Below are 18,201 nucleotides of genomic sequence, written 5' to 3'. Positions count from 1 at the left end.
GTTCCAACCTGTCTTAGAGGAGTTGGACTAAATGACCTCTAAGTCTAAGAATGATTGGAAAGAAAACAACAGACCAGCCTAGTAGCAATAAGCACTCCTAGCACCCAGATTGCACTTTTAATATGCATTAAAGAGAGGGGCGCCTGGGTGGCACAGCGGTTAAGCGTCTGCCTTCGGCTCAGGGCGTGATCCCGGCGATCTGGGATCGAGCCCCACATCAGGCTCCTCTGCTGTGAGCCTGCTTCTTCCTCTCCCACTCCCCCTGCTTGTGTTCCCTCTCTCACTGGCTGTCTCTATCTCTGTCAAATAAATAAATAAAATCTTTAAAAAAAAAAATATGCATTAAAGAGAATCAGGCTCTTTGGAGAAATGGTTGATTCTAGGTCTGAGGCAAGAAATAATACAAGCTATGCCAGGAACATATTGACATACCAGATAAAAAAGAAGCTGTTAAAGACTGCTCGGGTTGTGTCAGAAGGATTTAGGAGCCCACCTGAAGAGTCTCCCACTGGTCAAAGATGAGACAATTTAAGGGGTACCTGGCTGGCTCAGTCAGTGGAGCATGCAACTCTGGATCTCAGGGTCGTGAATTCAAGCCCTGCATTAGGTGTGCAGCCTACTTAAAAAATGAGAATTTGAATATTCTTAAGAATAATTGCAGTGACATACCTTAAAAATAATTTGTTACCATTGGAAGATGCTAGTGAATTAAGTCTCTATTTTGAAAAGTCATTACAAGAAGACTTTTTTCCCCCTTTATATGAACTATACTATTGGGTAACAATATCAAATAGTGTAAGAGAGAAGTTTCTCCTTGTAGAAATACTCCAGCTAATAAATAAAGAAGGAATGATAGAATAAAGTCACTTTGTAACCTTAGTGAATGAACTTAGGGACCTAGGCATTGGTCATCAGGGACTGCTAGACTCTCAAAACCAACCAGGCAGTATGTGCTTCCTGATGGCATAACATACCACTACATGGAAGGGGTCTTTCCAAAGCTGATCAGGTCTTTACATCCAGTCACCAATGTATACGAAATGTGTTAAGCTGTATCACAGAGATAAAAATCAGCAAAATCCAGACTAGAAAAAATCCTTTTGGAGAGCACATTCCGAAGTACTTACTGATGAAAAAACTTCCCTTCAAAAATTTCCCCCCCAAATCTTGAAAACAATTTCCTTCAAAAAAATCTTTGAACACGTATTATTTCCTTCAAAATAGTATCAGGAGGGTTAGATGGAGTGGTAGGAGGAGCAGGGTTGGCCACGGGTTATTGATTTGGGGGCTGGGTGAGTGGTCTGTGGGAGTTTGTCATGTAATTTTTGGTACTCTTTGAACCATTTATAAATACACACACACACACACACACACACACACAAACGTATATATGTGTTCAAAATTGTCCATAAATAAAATGTTGAAAAAAAGTAGAGAAGGTAGAAACATTGAAAAAAGACCCTAACTGTCTCAAGTTTGCTAATATGTCCCCCCCCCCCTTTGTTTTTGGTATTACATTGTACATGTAAACATTTTTATACTTATGCATATATAGTTTTTGAATAATATGCAAGTAATGTTCTGCTTTCCTTCGTATTTTTTTAAATTTGTAGATCATTCCTTTTTTTGCTTATGTGAGTAAAGCTTAGCAATTTGGGGAATATATTTTAATGTTTCTGTTGAATTGTCCTTTAGGCTAAACTACTGAAGTAAAGTACTTTGGTCCCTTTTACCTTTGATACTTAATTACTTTATAGAACTTCAGGCAGTCCTCAAATAATGAGCTACTGCTGATGTAGTTTTGCCACTTGCTGTTTGACACAGTGCTGCATTGGGATCTTATTCCCATTTTTTGCTGAGGTTCACCCACCTTTTTTTTTTCTCTAAATAAAAGCATCTTACAAATGTTCCTCTTTCCCCAGTTCCATTCCTCTTGGAGTATATTTTTATTTTTTCCTAGAAGTAAATATGGCTTAAAATTTTTTTTCTTGTATTTTAACTCTTCACTGAATTTTCAAATTCATTACGCTGATCATTAATTGCTTTCAGTAAAAATGAATCATGAAAAAAATAGGAATGTGAAAGTATAAAATTGTAACGAACATTACAGCATGGATGAGAAAATTAATCATTGCAGGTATAATTAAAACAGCCTTTATACTCTCCTTCCCTTTGCAGATAGAACCTTATCTTGAATTTTGTATTAGTCAATTCATGTTTGTTTTTATACTTTTGCTACATTTTATATGTGTTCTTAAACAGTATAAATTTGCAGGTTTACATATATATCTTTTTTATAAGCTATGTTTTGCTTTTTCTTTTGTATAGCATATTTTTTTATTTAACATATTAATGTTTTATTAAGCGTGAGCAGATCATTCTTTGAAATGGTGGTTCCGTTGTAATCCCATAGATATTACTTGAAAATTTCCATTGTTTTACATCCTTACCAACAACTGGTATTCCAGGTTTATTAATTGGTATTGTCAGATTTATTAATTCTTAGTAATCTAATAGGTATAAGGTGATATTTCACTGTTTTAATCATGTTCCTTTTATGATTTTGAAAAAGTGTCACCTCTTTACCCCTAGACTTCTCAGGGACATGCCATGATAACCTTTTAAGTAAGGAGTTGCCACATGATCATCTGGTTATTTCTAAATGAACTGCTCTCTTAATGTGCTGTGACAACACGTTGTATTAAAGCTAAAATCTTGGATACCTTGAGGAAATGGGATTTCTTTCTGTTGTTTTAAGAAACTAAAATGAACGCTTTCATGGTATTTAAAAATAGAAGTTCTTAGTGCCAGAATATTTGACACTTCATTTTTATATTTTATGTCTCTCCTGTTCTAGGCTCCGAGCTCTGTCCAGTGGTGGGAGTATCACGTCCCCTCCTCTTTCTCCAGCTTTGCCGAAGTATAAATTAGCAGACTATCGTTATGGTCGAGAAGAAATGTTAGCACTTTTCCTTAAAGATAACAAGGTAAGAAAAAAGTTCAGAATTATGAATGAGATTTCAAGGTATGTACAGTGATGTATTGATAGATGAAGTACCCATGGTTTTTCTTTTTTTTCCTGCTTTGAAACCTGCAGTTGTTGACAGAGACTCTTCTAAGTGTAAGGAGCTCTGTATTTTTTAGAGAAGATGTAAGATTTTGTTACAGGAGTTAAAAAGCTTCATGGAAACAATATTCAGCACTTTGCCTTCATGTCCATTTCTATCCCACTTTGATGGCTGAGAAAGGAAGAATTTCTTCTCATTATTGTACCTCTTTTCAGTTAGAAGTTAGGAGTGAGGAATTTTCTCTTCTTCTTTCCCTTTTTGTATTAAATATATAGAATTTTTAGTTGAGAGACCATCTTAAAATACATCACATTTGTGTTACTTATAAATGATCAAAGCCCAAACAGTGTAAAGTACACTTACTGTCTGACTAGTGAGCGGTAACATTTTCTATTTTTAAAATATACTTTGTTTTTACTTTTATTAATGGATTGGGGATCTCAAATTTTAATGATGGTTGCTAAGGACAGGTGAAATTGTTTGTGAAGCTCTCTTTAGTACCTTGAGCCTTGAGTTAAACGTGAGGATTTTTACTCTTCCGCTCTGTACTCTGTAATACCAGAGGTCGTGCTGTATGTCAAATCTGAAAGTGGTGGTCTGATGGGAGGAAGAGGAAGGTGACGGGGGTTTTTAATATTTGACCCTCAGAATATGTAGGTACTACTGAAGGTAATGGTGGTTGAATAAGCTTTACTTTATGTTTATAATAATCACCAAGATATAGACAAAAGAGTATTTTTTCTTGTTTTATAATTTTTGTAATTGGAGGGATAGCATTAATTTCATGGTCATGTGTTTGTTCATACAGATACCTTCAGACCTACTGGATAAAGAATTTCTGCCTATCCTACAGGAGGAGCCTCTGCCTCCGTTGGCTCTTGTACCCTTTACAGAAGAAGAACAGGTTTGTGCCTAGCTTTGAGCCTTAGGTCAAAACCTTGTTCCTTTCCACCGAGTCATGAAAATAGGAAGTTACTATTTAGGCCCTAAAGCCCTCCATCCCCATGGGTCTGCTTCCTTCTTTCTGTTTACTTGAAAGTGTGGATGCCTGTCTTAGTTGGTGAGATTCTGCTTTAGTTCTGAAGCTTTTTGAGTATTATATAGAGGTAAGGAAATGTTTCTAGATCCTTAAGGACAATGGGAACCATTCTTATAATTTATTTGAGTAGAGAGAGAGTATTTTTGGGAGGTAGGGCCTTCTTTTCAGAAAAATACAGTTTTTCGGAAGTAATTGGTAACCTGAATTCTCACCAATGCATTCTTTTTTTTTTTTTTTTTTAAAGATTTTATTTATTTATTTGACAGAGAAAGAGCATAAGCAGGGGGAGCGGTACGCAGAGGGAGAGATCCTTTGCCTCTTTGGTTAGGTTTATTCCTAGGTATCTTATGGTTTTGGATGCAATTGTAAAAGGGATCGGCTCCTTAATTTCTCTTTCTTCTGTCTCATTGTTAGTGTATAGTGATGCAACTGATTTCTGCACATTGATTTTATATACTGCCACTTTGCTGAATTCCCGTATGAGTTCTAGCAGTTTTGGGGTGGAGTTTTTGGGTTTTCCACATAGAATATCACATCATCTGTGAAGAGTGAGAGTTTGACAACTTCTTTGCCGATTTGGATGCCTTTAATTTCTTTTTGTTGTCTGATTGCCGAGGCTAGGACTTCTAGTACTATGTTGAACAACAGTGGTGATAGTGGACATCCCTGCCGTGTTCCTGACCCAGGGAAAAACTGAGAGCTTTTGTATCATTGAGAATGATACTTGCAGTGGGCTTTTCATATATGGCTTTTATGATATTCAGGTATGTTCCCTCTATCCCTACACTGTGAAGAGTTTTCATCAAGAAAGGATGCTGTACTTTGTCAGATGCTTTTTTGCATCTATTGAGATGATCACATAGTTCTTGTCCTTTCTTTTAGTAATTAGTGTATCACTTTGGTTTGCAGATATTGAACTACCCTTGCAGCCCAGGAATAAACCCCACTTGGTCATGCTCACCAATGCATTCTACCACTAAGGGAAAAAATACAGCTCTTCAGCTCAAAATGTGCTTAAAAATGTGCTCTTCTGTCACTGATTTTTGTTTATGATATTGTGACGTAGTTAGATTTTCGGCTGGAAAGTAGATTTTGTGTTGTCTTTATTTATGGTGTGCTCTTTCCGAAGATAAATAAGAGTTTTTGATTTCAAGGAACTTACGGTAATTGTAGTAAAATGGATAAATAAGAACTTTGTTGGACTGTTGGAATGCCACTTTATTGATTCATTTATTTTTTAAAGATTTATTTATTTAAAGAGAGGAGAGAGTATACGTGCATGAGAGTGGGGAGGGGCAGAGGGAGAGGGAGAGAATCCCAAGCAGACTCTACACTGAGCACGGAGCCTGGCATGGGGCTCGATCCTATGACTGAGATCATGACCTGAGCTGAAACCGAGAGTCCAACGCTCAAGTGACTGAGCCACCCAGGCGCCTGTGAAATGCCACTTTAAATGAAGAATCATCATTGCTTGTTTTGTTTTTTATTTATTTATTTAAAGATTTTATTTATTTATTTGACAGAAATAGAGACAACCAGCGAGAGAGGGAACACAAGCAGGGGGAGTGGGAGAGGAAGAAGCAGGCTCATAGCGGAGGAGCCTGATGTGGGGCTCGATCCCAGAACGCTGGGATCACGCCCTGAGCCGAAGGCAGATGCTTAACCGCTGTGCCACCCAGGCGCCCCTGTTTTTGTTTTATAAAACAGCTTCCTTGAGACATAATTCATGTCATAATATTCAGTCTTTTAAAGTATGCAGTTTGGTGTGTTGTATAATTGTGAGTTGTATAACCGTCACAACTGTCTAATTCCAGAACATTTCATCATTACTTTTTGCGACAACCCTCTTGCCGTATTTTGCATGAGGAAATCACTCTAATAAGAAAGAGACATTTATTGGAAGACCTCTATTACAACTGTTTTAAGTTCTAAGAAAGGTGTGATACTAATCTCTTGTGATTTTCATTGCCATAGTGTCATAAACAGTTTTGTTTATGATTTCTTCTGAATGAGGCTAGTTCTGTCTTTTTTCACGAAACCCAGTATCATCTAGAATCATCAGCAGATATTTTTATTGCCAGAAGGTATTTACTAGTATAAACATATGAGAAAGAAAGGGTACTGTCTCCAGTGATGGCTGAAAAGTTCCTTTTCATAATTTGCCAATTTCCTTTTCCAAGTAGATTTGATGTATGGCAATATTTTGGTTTAATTTTTCTTAAAAATATTTTTACTATGAAGTCTTTCAAATAGACAAGTATAGAGAATGTTATTACAAATCCCAGTATATTATAATTGAGATATATAAATCTTAAAATTATTACATATTTATGCGTGTTTTTTATTTTTTAAGATTTTATTTATTTATTCGACAGAGATAGAGACAGCCAGCAAGAGAGGGAACACAAGCAGGGGGAGTGGGAGAGGAAGAAGCAGGCTCCTAGCAGAGGAGCCTGATGTGGGGCTCGACCCCACAACGCCGGGATCATGCCCTGAGCTGAAGGCAGATGCTTAACCGCTGTGCCACCCAGGCGCCCCAGTGTGTTTTTTGTTTTAAGAAATAAGATTTCTCATATTGTGGGTGTATCCCTCCCTTCTTACCTTCCCAGAGATTACTTTGAATTGGGTTATTTTTCTCATTTGTGTTTTAATATTTTCATTACATGTTTGTGTATCCATATGCCATAAAAGTTTCATTTTATAGGGTTATAAATATTTTAAAAGATTTTATTTTATTTTATTATTATTATTTTTAACGATTTTATTTATTTATTCGACAGAGATAGAGACAGCCAGTGAGAGAGGGAACACAAGCAGGGGGAGTGGGAGAGGAAGAAGCAGGCTCCTAGCGGAGGAGCCTGATGTGGGGCTCGATCCCATAACGCCGGGATCACGCCCTGAGCCGAAGGCAGACACTTAACCGCTGTGCCACCCAGGCGCCCCAAAGATTTTATTTTTTTGAGTAATCTGTATACCAGGTGTGGGACTCAAACCTACAATCCTGGGATCAAGAGTCACATGTTCTACTGGCTGAGCCAGCCATGTGCCCCTAAGGATTTTATTTTTAAGTAACTGCACCCACCGTGAGGCTTGAATTAACAACCCCAAGATGGGGAGTCACTCGCTCTACCGACTGTGCCAGTCAGGTGCCATTATAGGGTTACGAATTTTATATTGAAGATGGTATACTGTAGTTTTTATTCTGCAGCTTTTTTCTTTCAATGATTTTTATTTTATTTTTTAAAAATTTATTTATTTGTCAGAGAGAGAGAGAGACAGAGCATGTGTGTGCACAAGCAGGGGGAACGGCAGGCAGAGGGAGAAGCAGGCTCACCGCTGAGCAAGGAGCCCAATGTGGGACTCCATCCCAGGACCCGGGGATCATGACCTGAGCCCCAGGCAGATGCTCAACTGAGTGAGCCACCCAGGTGTCCCTCAGTAATGATTTTTATATTTATCTATGTTGATACACATAGTTTTAGTTTGTTCATCCCTGCTGTATAGTATTCCATATGTGAGAAAATCCATAGATTTTCCAGTCTCCTGAGGTTATATATTTAGGTTGTTTTGAAATTTTGCTCTTGCAAATTATGCTGCAGTAATCATTCTTAGAACCTGTGTTTTAAAATTGGAATTGTTGGATTTCGTTCTGTGTGTGTGTGTGTGTTTAAATATTTTATTTATTTGAGAGAGAAGGAGCGAGAGTATGTGCGATTGTGAGGAGGGGTAGAGGGAGAGAGACAGAGAATTTTGAGCAGACCCCACACCGAGCCCGACATGGGGCTCAATCCCAGGACCCTGAGATCACAACATGGGGCTCAATCCCAGAACCCTGAGCCAAAACCAGCAGACAGAGGCTCAACCAACTAAGGCACCCAGGGACCCTGGTTCTTTGTGTTTTTTTAAACGCACAGATATGGGTAACGTAATGTGGGTATTGCTGCATTCGTTTCTATAGTGATTTAAGCCATTTTGCACTCTTACAGCCACTTACGAGAGGTCTCATTTTTATGCAACCCTCCAGCTGTGGTTTTTATAGTTTGGCTGAAACAGTGGTTGTGATCGTTGTTTTTTTGTATTTCACTAGTCACTAGCAGCTTGAGCACCTTTTAATATCCTTATTGACATTATGGTTTTTGATTTGCCTATGTTCTTTGTCCATTGTTTTACTGGATTGTCTGTCTTTCACGTTGATTTTACAGCTTCTTTATATTTTCCTTAATATCAATAAAATCTTAATATTGTTTTTAATGAAAGATATTCGGGCACCTGGGTTGCACAGTTGTTTAAGTGGTTGACTCTTGATTTTGGTTCAGTTTATGATCTCGAGGTCCTGGGATCGAGCTCTGCATTGGGCTCCACACTCAGTGTGGTGTTTGCTTCAGATTCTTTCTCCCTCTCCCTCTGCCCCTCCCACTCATGCTCTGTCTCTCTCAAATAAATACATTTTTTTTTAAAGACTTTATTTATGTGACAGAGAGAGCACAAGCAGGGAGAACAGCAGGCAGAAGCAGGCTCCCCACTGAGCAGAGAGCTGGACGTGGGGCTTGATCCCAAGGTCCTGGGATCATGACCTGAGCCAAAGGCAGATATTTAACCAGCTGAGCCACCCAGGCGACTCTGAGATAAATAAATCTTTAAAATGATAAAAATACTCGTATTTATTGTAGGAAATAAGGAAAGGCATAAAGGAGAAAATCTCACCCATAAACTCATCATATGGAGATAATTGTTAACATTTAGTATGTTTTTGTTTTTTTTTTAAAGATTTTATTTGACAGAGAGACAGCCAGCGAGAGAGGGAACACAAGCAAGGGGAGTGGGAGAGGAAGCAGTAGGCTCCCAGCAGAGGAGCCTGATGTGGGGCTTGATCCCAGAACGCCGGGATCACGCCCTGAGCTAAAGGCAGACACTTAACGACTGAGCCACCCTGCGCCCCAACATTTAGTATGTTTTATTGCAGTCTGTTTCCCTTGTGTACCTCTAGTTGTGAAAATATAGTAATATAGACTGTGAATCCAACAGCATATTAAAAGGACTATACACCGTGACCAAGTGGGATTTATTCCCAGAATGCAAGGGTGGTGCAACATAAGAAAATCATCGTAATAAGCCACTTAATAGAATGAATTAAAAACCACTCGATCATCTCAGTTGACACAGAAAAAGTATTTGACAAAATTCATCACCTTTCTTGACAAAATTCTCCGTGAACTGAGACCTCAGGGACCTCAGTGAACTGAGAACTCAGGGACCTTCATCATTATGATTAAGGACATTTATGAAAAACCCACAGCTAACATCATTCTCAGTTGTGGAAGACTGAAAACTTTTCCCCTAAAATTGGGAACAAGACAAGGTTACCTGCTTTTACTACTGATTCCAGCATTGTGCTGGAAGTTTTAGCCAGAGCAGTTAGGCGAGAAAAAGACAAAAAAGGCATCCAAATAGCAAGAGAAGTAAAATTATGTCTATTTTCAGGTGACATGATCCTACATATAGAAGATCCTAAACACAAAATCCCACACACAAAAAACTAATAGCACTGGTAGATGAATTCAGCACAGTTGTAGGGTACAGCATCAACACCCCAAAATCGGTTGTATTTCTTTTTTTTTTTTTTTTTAAAGATTTTATTTATTTATTTGACAGAGATAGAGACAGCCAGCGAGAGAGGGAACACAAGCAGGAGGAGTGGGAAAGGAAGAAGCAGGCCCATAGTGGAGGAGCCTGATGTGGGGCTCGATCCCAGAACACCGGGATCACGCCCTGAGCTGAAGGCAGACGCTTTAACCACTGTGCCACCCAGGCGCCCCCCCGGTTGTATTTCTATATGCTAACAATAACAGTCCTCAAAGGGAATTAAGAAAACAGCTTCATTTATAATAGCATCAAAAATAATAAATAGCAACAAATTTAACCAAGGAGATGTAAGACTTTTACATAAAAACTACGGAATACTTTTGAAAGAAATTAAAGAAGACCTAAATAAGTGAGAAGCCATCAGTGTTCATTCCTCCTTGGAGGACTTAACATGGCTAATCAGTCTACTATTGGTGCAGTCCCCATTGAAACCCCGGCTTTTGGGGTAGAAATTGACGAGTTGGTCCTAAAATTCATATGGAATTGCAAGGCACCCCAAATAGTCAAAACAATTTTGAAAAACAAAGTTGGGAGACTCATACTTCTTGATTCCAGAACTACTACAAAGCTACAAGTGATCAAAACTGCAGTATATAAAAAAGAAGCAAGCAAACAAAAAACTGCAGTGTAAGGATAGACATATAGGTCAGTGGAATAGAAGTCCAGAAATAAACCGAATTTTCCATACACTAAATTGCTTTCAAGAAGCTTCGTATGAGGATATCTCTTTTTTTTCACTGATGACATAACTGCAGCATTTTACTATTAACTTCTGCCATGTTCAGCATTTTTATATTTTCAGATTTATTTACTTATTGTTTGAATAAGGAATAAATTATGTGGTTTGAAAATAAAAATTTACGGAACAGTATGTAATAGAAGATTGCTTTCCCATCCCTTCCCTCAGCCGCCAGTGTCCCTTTCCTGAAGGCAGCAAGTGTTAGAAGTTCATCATATATTTTTCCAAGGAAATATTAAATATGTCTTCCCCCTTTTATACAAGTGATGGTGTACATTAAGCATTGTTCTGCGCTTCCAACATTGAGTAATTTTATTGAAAAAATTCTCCTCAAATTTGGCAAAATGTTCTTCTGTTGTTTTAGTTTGCATTTCTTTCCCCAGTGTAGTGAAAAGTTTTTCAAATGTTTGCAGTTATATTTAATTTTTTGTTCTTTGTTGATTTTTGTTTGGATAGTAGTCTTTTTCTAGTTTATGTATGGATTTATGTGGGCTAACCCTAATCCTAGCCTGTTTTCTAAATTTTTAAATTGCACTTAATGCCTAGGTATACCAGTTTTAATCTTTTGTGATTATCTTGCAATTTTAAGGTATTTATACATATTTTTAATAATTTTTTTATTTTTCTTATAATTATTTTTTGGATTTCTTAGAGAGTAAATGGGCCAGAAAAGCTTTTTAACATATAGGGAGGAGGACTTGCTTCTAGTTACCAAAACATGATAGACATTTTAATCAACAGAATGAGTAATTGATTTATCCAGAAACATCCTGTAACACTTCTAAGAAATTAGTATTAGTAAGTGCCAAATAAATTTTTTGAAAAATCAAAGATTATTCAGCAAAGTGCTGCTGGTTAACAGTTTGAAAAAGAGTCAAGTTAGGTTTGCACTCTACCTACACAACGAAAGTAGTTCTGGAATGACTAAGGTGGTAAATCTTCATTCTGCTTTTATAATGGAAAGGTTTATTTTAAGGTGCTAAGATGGTCTGGGTAGATACTATGGTTATGGTAGTTACAGAAGATGATCAGTGTCCATTTTTGGACTCATTTAAAGTGTATCATTTTGGATTTCCTGACATTTATTTGGTATCCTATGTTTATAAAATATGCTGGCATAGGGGCACCTGGGTGGTTCAGTTGGTTAAGCCTCGGACTCTATAATGGTGGGTTAGGTCATGATCTTGTGGGTGGTGAGATTGGTTCCGTGGTCAGCGGGGAATCTTCTTGAGATACTCTCCCTCTCCCTCTGCCCCTCCCCCCACTTACACACGTGTACCTGTTCTCTCTCTCAAATACATCTTTAAAAAAAAATGCTAAGGTAGAGCAGTGCTTAAAGCTGCAAAAGATTCATTAACATTTTGATGTTTGGGGGCGCCTGGGTGGCGCAGTTGTTAAGCGTCTGCCTTCGGCTCAGGGCGTGATCCCAGCGTTCTGGGATCGAGCCCTGCGTCAGGCTCCTCCACTGGGAGCCTGCTTCTTCCTCTCCCACTCCCCCTGCTTGTGTTCTCTCTCTCGCTGGCTGTCTCTCTCTCTGTCAAATAAATAAATAAATAAAATCTTTAATGAAAAACAAACAAAAAAACATTTTGATGTTTGTCCTTTGGTTGACCAGGCAACCCCTTTAGGGATTGTTTAGATATTTGAAGACAGGAATTTGCATATTTTTTCACTCCATGACCCTTATGAGGGAGGTGAATATTTCTGATAACCTAAAAAAGCTTCTTGCTGCATATATTAAGTTTCCTAAGGGAGATATTTTATCTTTAAAATGCAAGTTAGTTTTGTGCTCTTTCTATATATCTGTGTGCTTTCATGTATGTATAAAGTAGAACAAGAAAAAAAACATTTTTTAAAAAAGTTTATTTATTTAAGTAATCTCTACACCCAACGTGAGGCTCGAACTCATAACCCTGATACCAAGAGTTGTATGTGCTCTGACTGAGCCAGCCAGGCATCCTGGAAAAAACTTTTCTTAAAACAAAATTGATGCTTAAACATGTAGTCAATGTTTTGGATTGGCATTTCCCTCGAATATATTTCTCAGTTTGAGAAGCATGACTCTTTACATACCTGCTACCTAATTTAGATTGTTGTGTTTTGTTTATTTGACATCAAAGAAAATTACTTTATGCATTTTTGAATAGATAATACATATATATATATATATATATATATATATATATATATATAAACAATTCAAAATGCACATATAGTGAAAAGCAATTGTGTGAATCACCCTAATTCTACCTACCTACTGTTCCTCAGGAGTAGCCCCTGTTTCCATTTTCTTGTGTTTCTTCCCAGGGGTAGTTAATAAGTCTGCAACTACTTACATATTTATTCCTATAAACACACATAAACATAAATGGCAGCATGCTGTGCACATAGTTCTACACTTCACTGTTTTCACCTAAACATCTATTGAGGAGATGATAGCAAATACTTGTTTAGCTTTTAATGTGTCAGACGCTGTTGTAAGCACTTGTCATGTCATGTGTTAAGTGCTGGCAGCGACCCATGTAGATGTAAATATCGTTCCTATTCACTTTATCTAGATGAGGAAAACAAGCACAGAGAAGTGGAGTAAAGGAGCCACAATTCAGTTTTAGGCCGTCTGGCCTTTCTGTTCTCCTTACTACAGCTATGATTTATATCTTTATTGCAGTTTTTGTGGATCAGAATTGGTTGAATATTAGCGAGTTCATATGGTTCAACCTAATAAATAGAGTTGCCTCATTTTTTTTTTAAAACAACTGTATTGAATTCCACATGTAGATGGCCATGTGCTTGTTTTTTTTTTTTTTTAATAAGTCAGGTCTGTGCCCAATGTGGAGCTTGAACTAGTGACCCCAAGATCAAGAGTAGCACAAGTGCCCCATGATTTTTATTTTTATTTATTTATTTATTTATTTATTTATTTTTTATAATGATTTTTTATTATATTATGTTAGTCACCATACAGTACATCCCCGGTTTCCGATGTAAGGCTCGATGATTCATTAGTTGTGCCCCATGATTTTTAAATTAGCTCTCATTGGTTGATACTTAGGTGGTTACCAATTTTGATTTTACAAATAGTTCTGCAGATTAAGATCTTTTTGCTTTTGTGATTTTTCACATGTGTTACAAGAGAATTGTGTCAAAGGGTATAGACATTTAAATATACTTTGAGAAACTGTCTTCCGGAAATGATAGAAGTTTGCACTTTCAGCTGCATTGTGTGAGGGTGTAGAAGAGCATATGCAAGTTGCCCTGCATCCTATTGATAGGTACATTTGAGTTTTATACATTTTTGGTAATGTGTTCAATTGCATTGGATCCTGGCATACATGATGCAGTTAGCTCTGAGCTCTGTTTTTCCGGTGTTAGAATATATGAATCTAGCTTTTGGGACTTCATAGTCTTGCTTATGACCCTGAGATCATGACCTGAGCTGAAATCAAGAATTGGATGCTTAACCAACTGAGCCACCCAGCTGCCCCTCCATCCAACTCTTAAGCCTCACTTCTTGCCCCTCTGCCAGGAGGGCCTTAGCTACAGCCATGTACAAGTTGCATTTTCTTCATTGTACCACAGCTCTCCATTTTTGCACAAATGTCTGTTAGGTTCTAAGGGTACAGAAAGTATTTGAGTAAGCATATATTCCAACATTCTCTGAGTTTAAAACGCTGTTGCAGATTTCTCCTTCAAATAGTCAGGATTTTTATATTTTATAAATCATTTTCAAGATTTAAAAAATTGCTTCTTGCTTTACCTTTTCCTAAGACCTATGTATTCCATTTGTCCAGAAGTGTCAACTAGACATATTTTTGGCAACCAGGCTTCCTGTGTTCTTGTGTCTTCTTCTTCATGTTTGAAGGTTTCCCACTCACTACTGTCGTAACTGTATTTGACCCCGTCCAGATTGGCTGTGGGTGCAAGTTTGGGCTTATGACTGAGAGATCGGGGTTTTGTTTATTTTTTTCAAGCGTTCTTTTCCCTTCCCCATTAAGATGGTCTTATTTATGTAGATTCTTATTTGGCCCTTCCTTATTTATATATGATTCTTGCCATTCTATTAAATACTACTTGGAGTTGCTAATTCACATTAGTTAGCAGAATGAAGCAAAAATGATTATTTTCCTCCTTATCATGCTACTCTTTTTTTTTTTTTTTTATCATGCTACTCTTGATTCCATACTTCTTTGTGACCATCTCATTTCCACCTTTCACTAAAGAATCCTTTCAAGCTGGACTTCTTTTACAAGTTTTCTCCATTACAACACATATTTACCCCATCTGCTTCTGGACACATACAGCGTTTAGAGATTATTTAATATTTCCTCACAAAACCTAGTATGACACATTGGTGGTCAGTGTTTGTTGATCTGAAATGTTAATTTGAGATTTACAGGTAAACTCAGGTTTTGGATCATCGTAAGATGTGGTGTAGTTACGGTTTCCTATTGCTTGTTGTAATGAGATGTCATTTTATAGTTGAAGTGGGAGATGGGGAAGAGCAACACAGATTTATCTGTTTCATCCATTTTTTCCTTCTTTTCTTTTTTTTCTTTTTTTTTTGGCAGAGAAACTTTTCCATGTCTGTAAATAGTGCCGCTGTCCTGCGATTGACAGGACGAGGAGGAGGAGGAACAGTGGTGGGGGCTCCTAGAGGTCGAAGTTCTTCAAGAGGGCGAGGTGAGCTTTCCTGTGGAAAAAAACGTAATAACGGAGGGAGAGAGAAGTCACTTTAAACATATTTTAATACTTGATTTTTAAAAAACTGCTCTTTGACATTAACTGTATACTAAGTGTCCTGAATATTTGTTTTCTGAACCATTTCTCAGTGCATCTGCTCCACACACCCTGATTTGGAGCAGAGGAGGGTAATTCTTGAGTGTGAAGGATTCTAGATGGTCCTAATTAACTTTGGCAAAACCTCATCCGTATTCCTCATGCCTAGGGAACCTTGCACTTTGCCATAGCTCCATGAAGTGCTTTGGCTGCTGGAGCAGCACTGAAGTCCCCACAGGCCTCCATGACACAGGGTTTCTATATAAGGCGGTGTGCCAGGAGTATCCCCAGCCAGAGGGACGCTTTAGTAAAAGCTGTCTCATCAATACTAGGGCTATTTTAGAGGTAGAGCAAAAAATAATAAGCAGTCACTTATTTAACCTCTAGTTTTATAGATTTGTGTCTCAGAAGAATAATTATTATTTTGATATTACTTGTTCTTTTGCTGTCTGCTCCGTTTTGTGTTCATTGATTTTCTGCAACATAAGGATTTTTGTAATATAAACATTCAGCATTTACCTCTTAAAGTGATTAAATCATAGCAGTAGCCTAAACATATCCTGTAAGTTTTTGAAGAGGTGCTTTAGAAGTGGAGAAATTGTGTATTTATAAAGCCAGATGCCATTGTCTCCACATACCACACCACCCAGATTGGCATGATCAAGAGTGTGGAATATCTAAATTATTTTTTCTTAAAGTTATGCTTTTGAATAGAGTAATTTACACGTAGTCTTTACGGAGACTATATTAGATTATGCATTCCTGTGAAGAGGTTGCTTTCAGTCATCCATTCAGAATATGGGAATGCAGGTGTGGTGAATAATGAAGAGGCTAACTAAAGTTCTCCACTTGTAGGCCAGGTACTATTACCAAGGTATACATGGTTTTTCCTTCTGAATTTGTCAGTCTCTAGAACAGCGGTTTTTAACCTGAAGAGTTGTTAGAAGTACCTCTGCAACAGAATACTGAGTGGTGAGATTTAGGCGTGTGTGTACTTCAGAAGCTCACAGGCCATGCAGATTCCCACATGTAATTAGGTTCCCTTGGTCCAGAATTCATCTGAGATCTTTGCATCTTGGTGGTGCAGTGGTGTCTTGGAGATGGCTCTGGCCTGCAACTTGGGTGTTTCCTGTGTCTTTGTATAGTAGGCTAGTATCAGGGAGAGGTTATACTCAGGCAGCTTTGCCTCTTACGCTCTTTAGGGTAAGTCCTACAGAGATTATTACTCAAGAAGTGTGGCCCATAAGCCGGCTGTTTTATGAGCTTCAGGTCATCACCAACTTTGTGTACTGCAAATACTAACCAGTCTCTCCAAACAGTCTTTAAAAAATTCTGTATTGTGAAACAAAGATTGGTAAGTTTCTCCCTGCTTTGTAATTTCTTTGAAGTAGAGGGCTCTCACATATTATCCTACATTCAAAATTTAAACAGGGCATGTGCAAAAGATAGATACTGGGAGAAAAGTGGTGACTTAATTAACATTGATGTGAACAAATGGCATGAAACTAGCCAAATGAATGAATTGACTTTGGGAAAAACAGTTCTAACACCATCGTTCGAACTGTGATTTCTTTTCTAATGATTTCATAAGACCATTAATCTGGTTTTGTCTTTTTCACTTAGTACTTAATTTTAACTTCTAAATATCATGAACTAGTAAAATTTAAACAAACCAAATGGGCGGGGAAACAAGAAAGTTGTCATCTTTCCATTTTATCTGGTTAAGATGTTTAGTAGTATAGCAGTCTACACAGCTGTGAGCCACATGTCTTCATCATCATTAAAATGAAGTGGGGTGTGTGTGTGTGTATGTATTTTAAGAGGAAGTATATTTTATTCTCCCAAAGTAATCTGGTGAAATCTCAGACAATAGGGCAGTTCTTTAAATACTTAGCTGTGTGGAAGATTCATCAGGTTATGTATACTTGCTTTTTCTTATATGAGAACTATATTTATAAATGATTATGGTGCTTGTACTTTGAAGGTTGTTCCTTATGTTTTACAAACGGAAGAGCTCTAGAATCTGATTCTTTTTATGTGCCCACTCATAAAGCTTTAGTCTGATAAGGAGGACCAGCACCGATGCTAGTTATAACTGGCAGAAAATATTTTGTCTGTGGTTTGTTTTCATCTTCACATTTCCAAAATAAAACTCGTTGTCAGGATGTCATATACTTTTAAGAGAAAATTGTTCTCTTTAGGAGAAGGGACTTTCACCCTAAGAGTCATCACTGTGGGATATACTGCAGTGTTATGTTTACATTATACTGTTTTAGGATTTTAGATAAAATGTGTACATTTCCTAAGGAGAGAGGTACTGAAACTGGGAGTCTACTTTAAGTTGCTATAAAGTTAGATTGACAAAACTGGAAGGTAACTTTAAGATTATTATAGTTCAAGCCTAGTCCTCACTTTCATTTTATAGATGAAGAAGTGGATTACCTGGACTAGTTAAAAGGGTGCCCATTGTTCCTAAGATTACTCACATACAATTGTGTGCATTTCATAATAAGGTTGTATGAAGTACAAGTATATTCTGAGTCAGGTTTTGATAAATTTTAAGCAAGAAGTAGAAATCCTACTGGATATTTGCAATCATTATTCAACTTAGTTGTTTTTAGCTTTAGAGTGCATTTTTGCTTTTCTTCGAGATTTACCATCATTTTTCTTTCGGTGGTTTTACACTGTTAAAGAAGTCGAGCAATGGATGGTGCCTAAGATTTCATCTAAGTACAGCCCTGGACTCCCCACCCTTTGCCAGTTTTCTTACCTGTGTGTTAAATAACAAGTGGTGCATGTTAGTTGAGAAAACCTGACATTGCACAAAAAGTATAAAGCTAGAAGTTCATATTGCTTTCTGTCCCCAGACCAGCAATTGAATGTATATTTTTCTAGACTCTTAACTGTGCAGCTCTATCATTTATATAAGTGGAGTT

At 37.5% G+C, this 18,201-nt stretch overlaps 1 protein-coding gene across 6 annotated transcripts in view; it reads left to right on the top strand.

Moving 5' to 3' along the window:
* Positions 1–18,201, top strand: part of GIGYF2 (GRB10 interacting GYF protein 2) — a 140,732-nt gene that overhangs the window by 36,980 nt on the left and 85,551 nt on the right. For all 6 annotated transcript variants that reach the window (XM_040638951.1, XM_008690335.2, XM_008690332.2 and 3 more), the window contains 3 exons: positions 2,858–2,987; positions 3,877–3,972; positions 15,058–15,169. In XM_040638951.1, coding sequence (XP_040494885.1) covers positions 2,858–2,987; positions 3,877–3,972; positions 15,058–15,169 — 338 coding nt within the window. The remainder of the gene's footprint in view (positions 1–2,857; positions 2,988–3,876; positions 3,973–15,057; positions 15,170–18,201) is intronic.

The sequence above is a fragment of the Ursus maritimus genome, unplaced genomic scaffold (assembly GCF_017311325.1).
Source record: "Ursus maritimus isolate PB19 unplaced genomic scaffold, ASM1731132v1 scaffold_1, whole genome shotgun sequence".
Taxonomy (NCBI): domain Eukaryota; kingdom Metazoa; phylum Chordata; class Mammalia; order Carnivora; family Ursidae; genus Ursus; species Ursus maritimus.
Note: the sequence above shows the minus strand (reverse complement) of the source record. Positions and strands in the feature narration are given on the sequence as shown.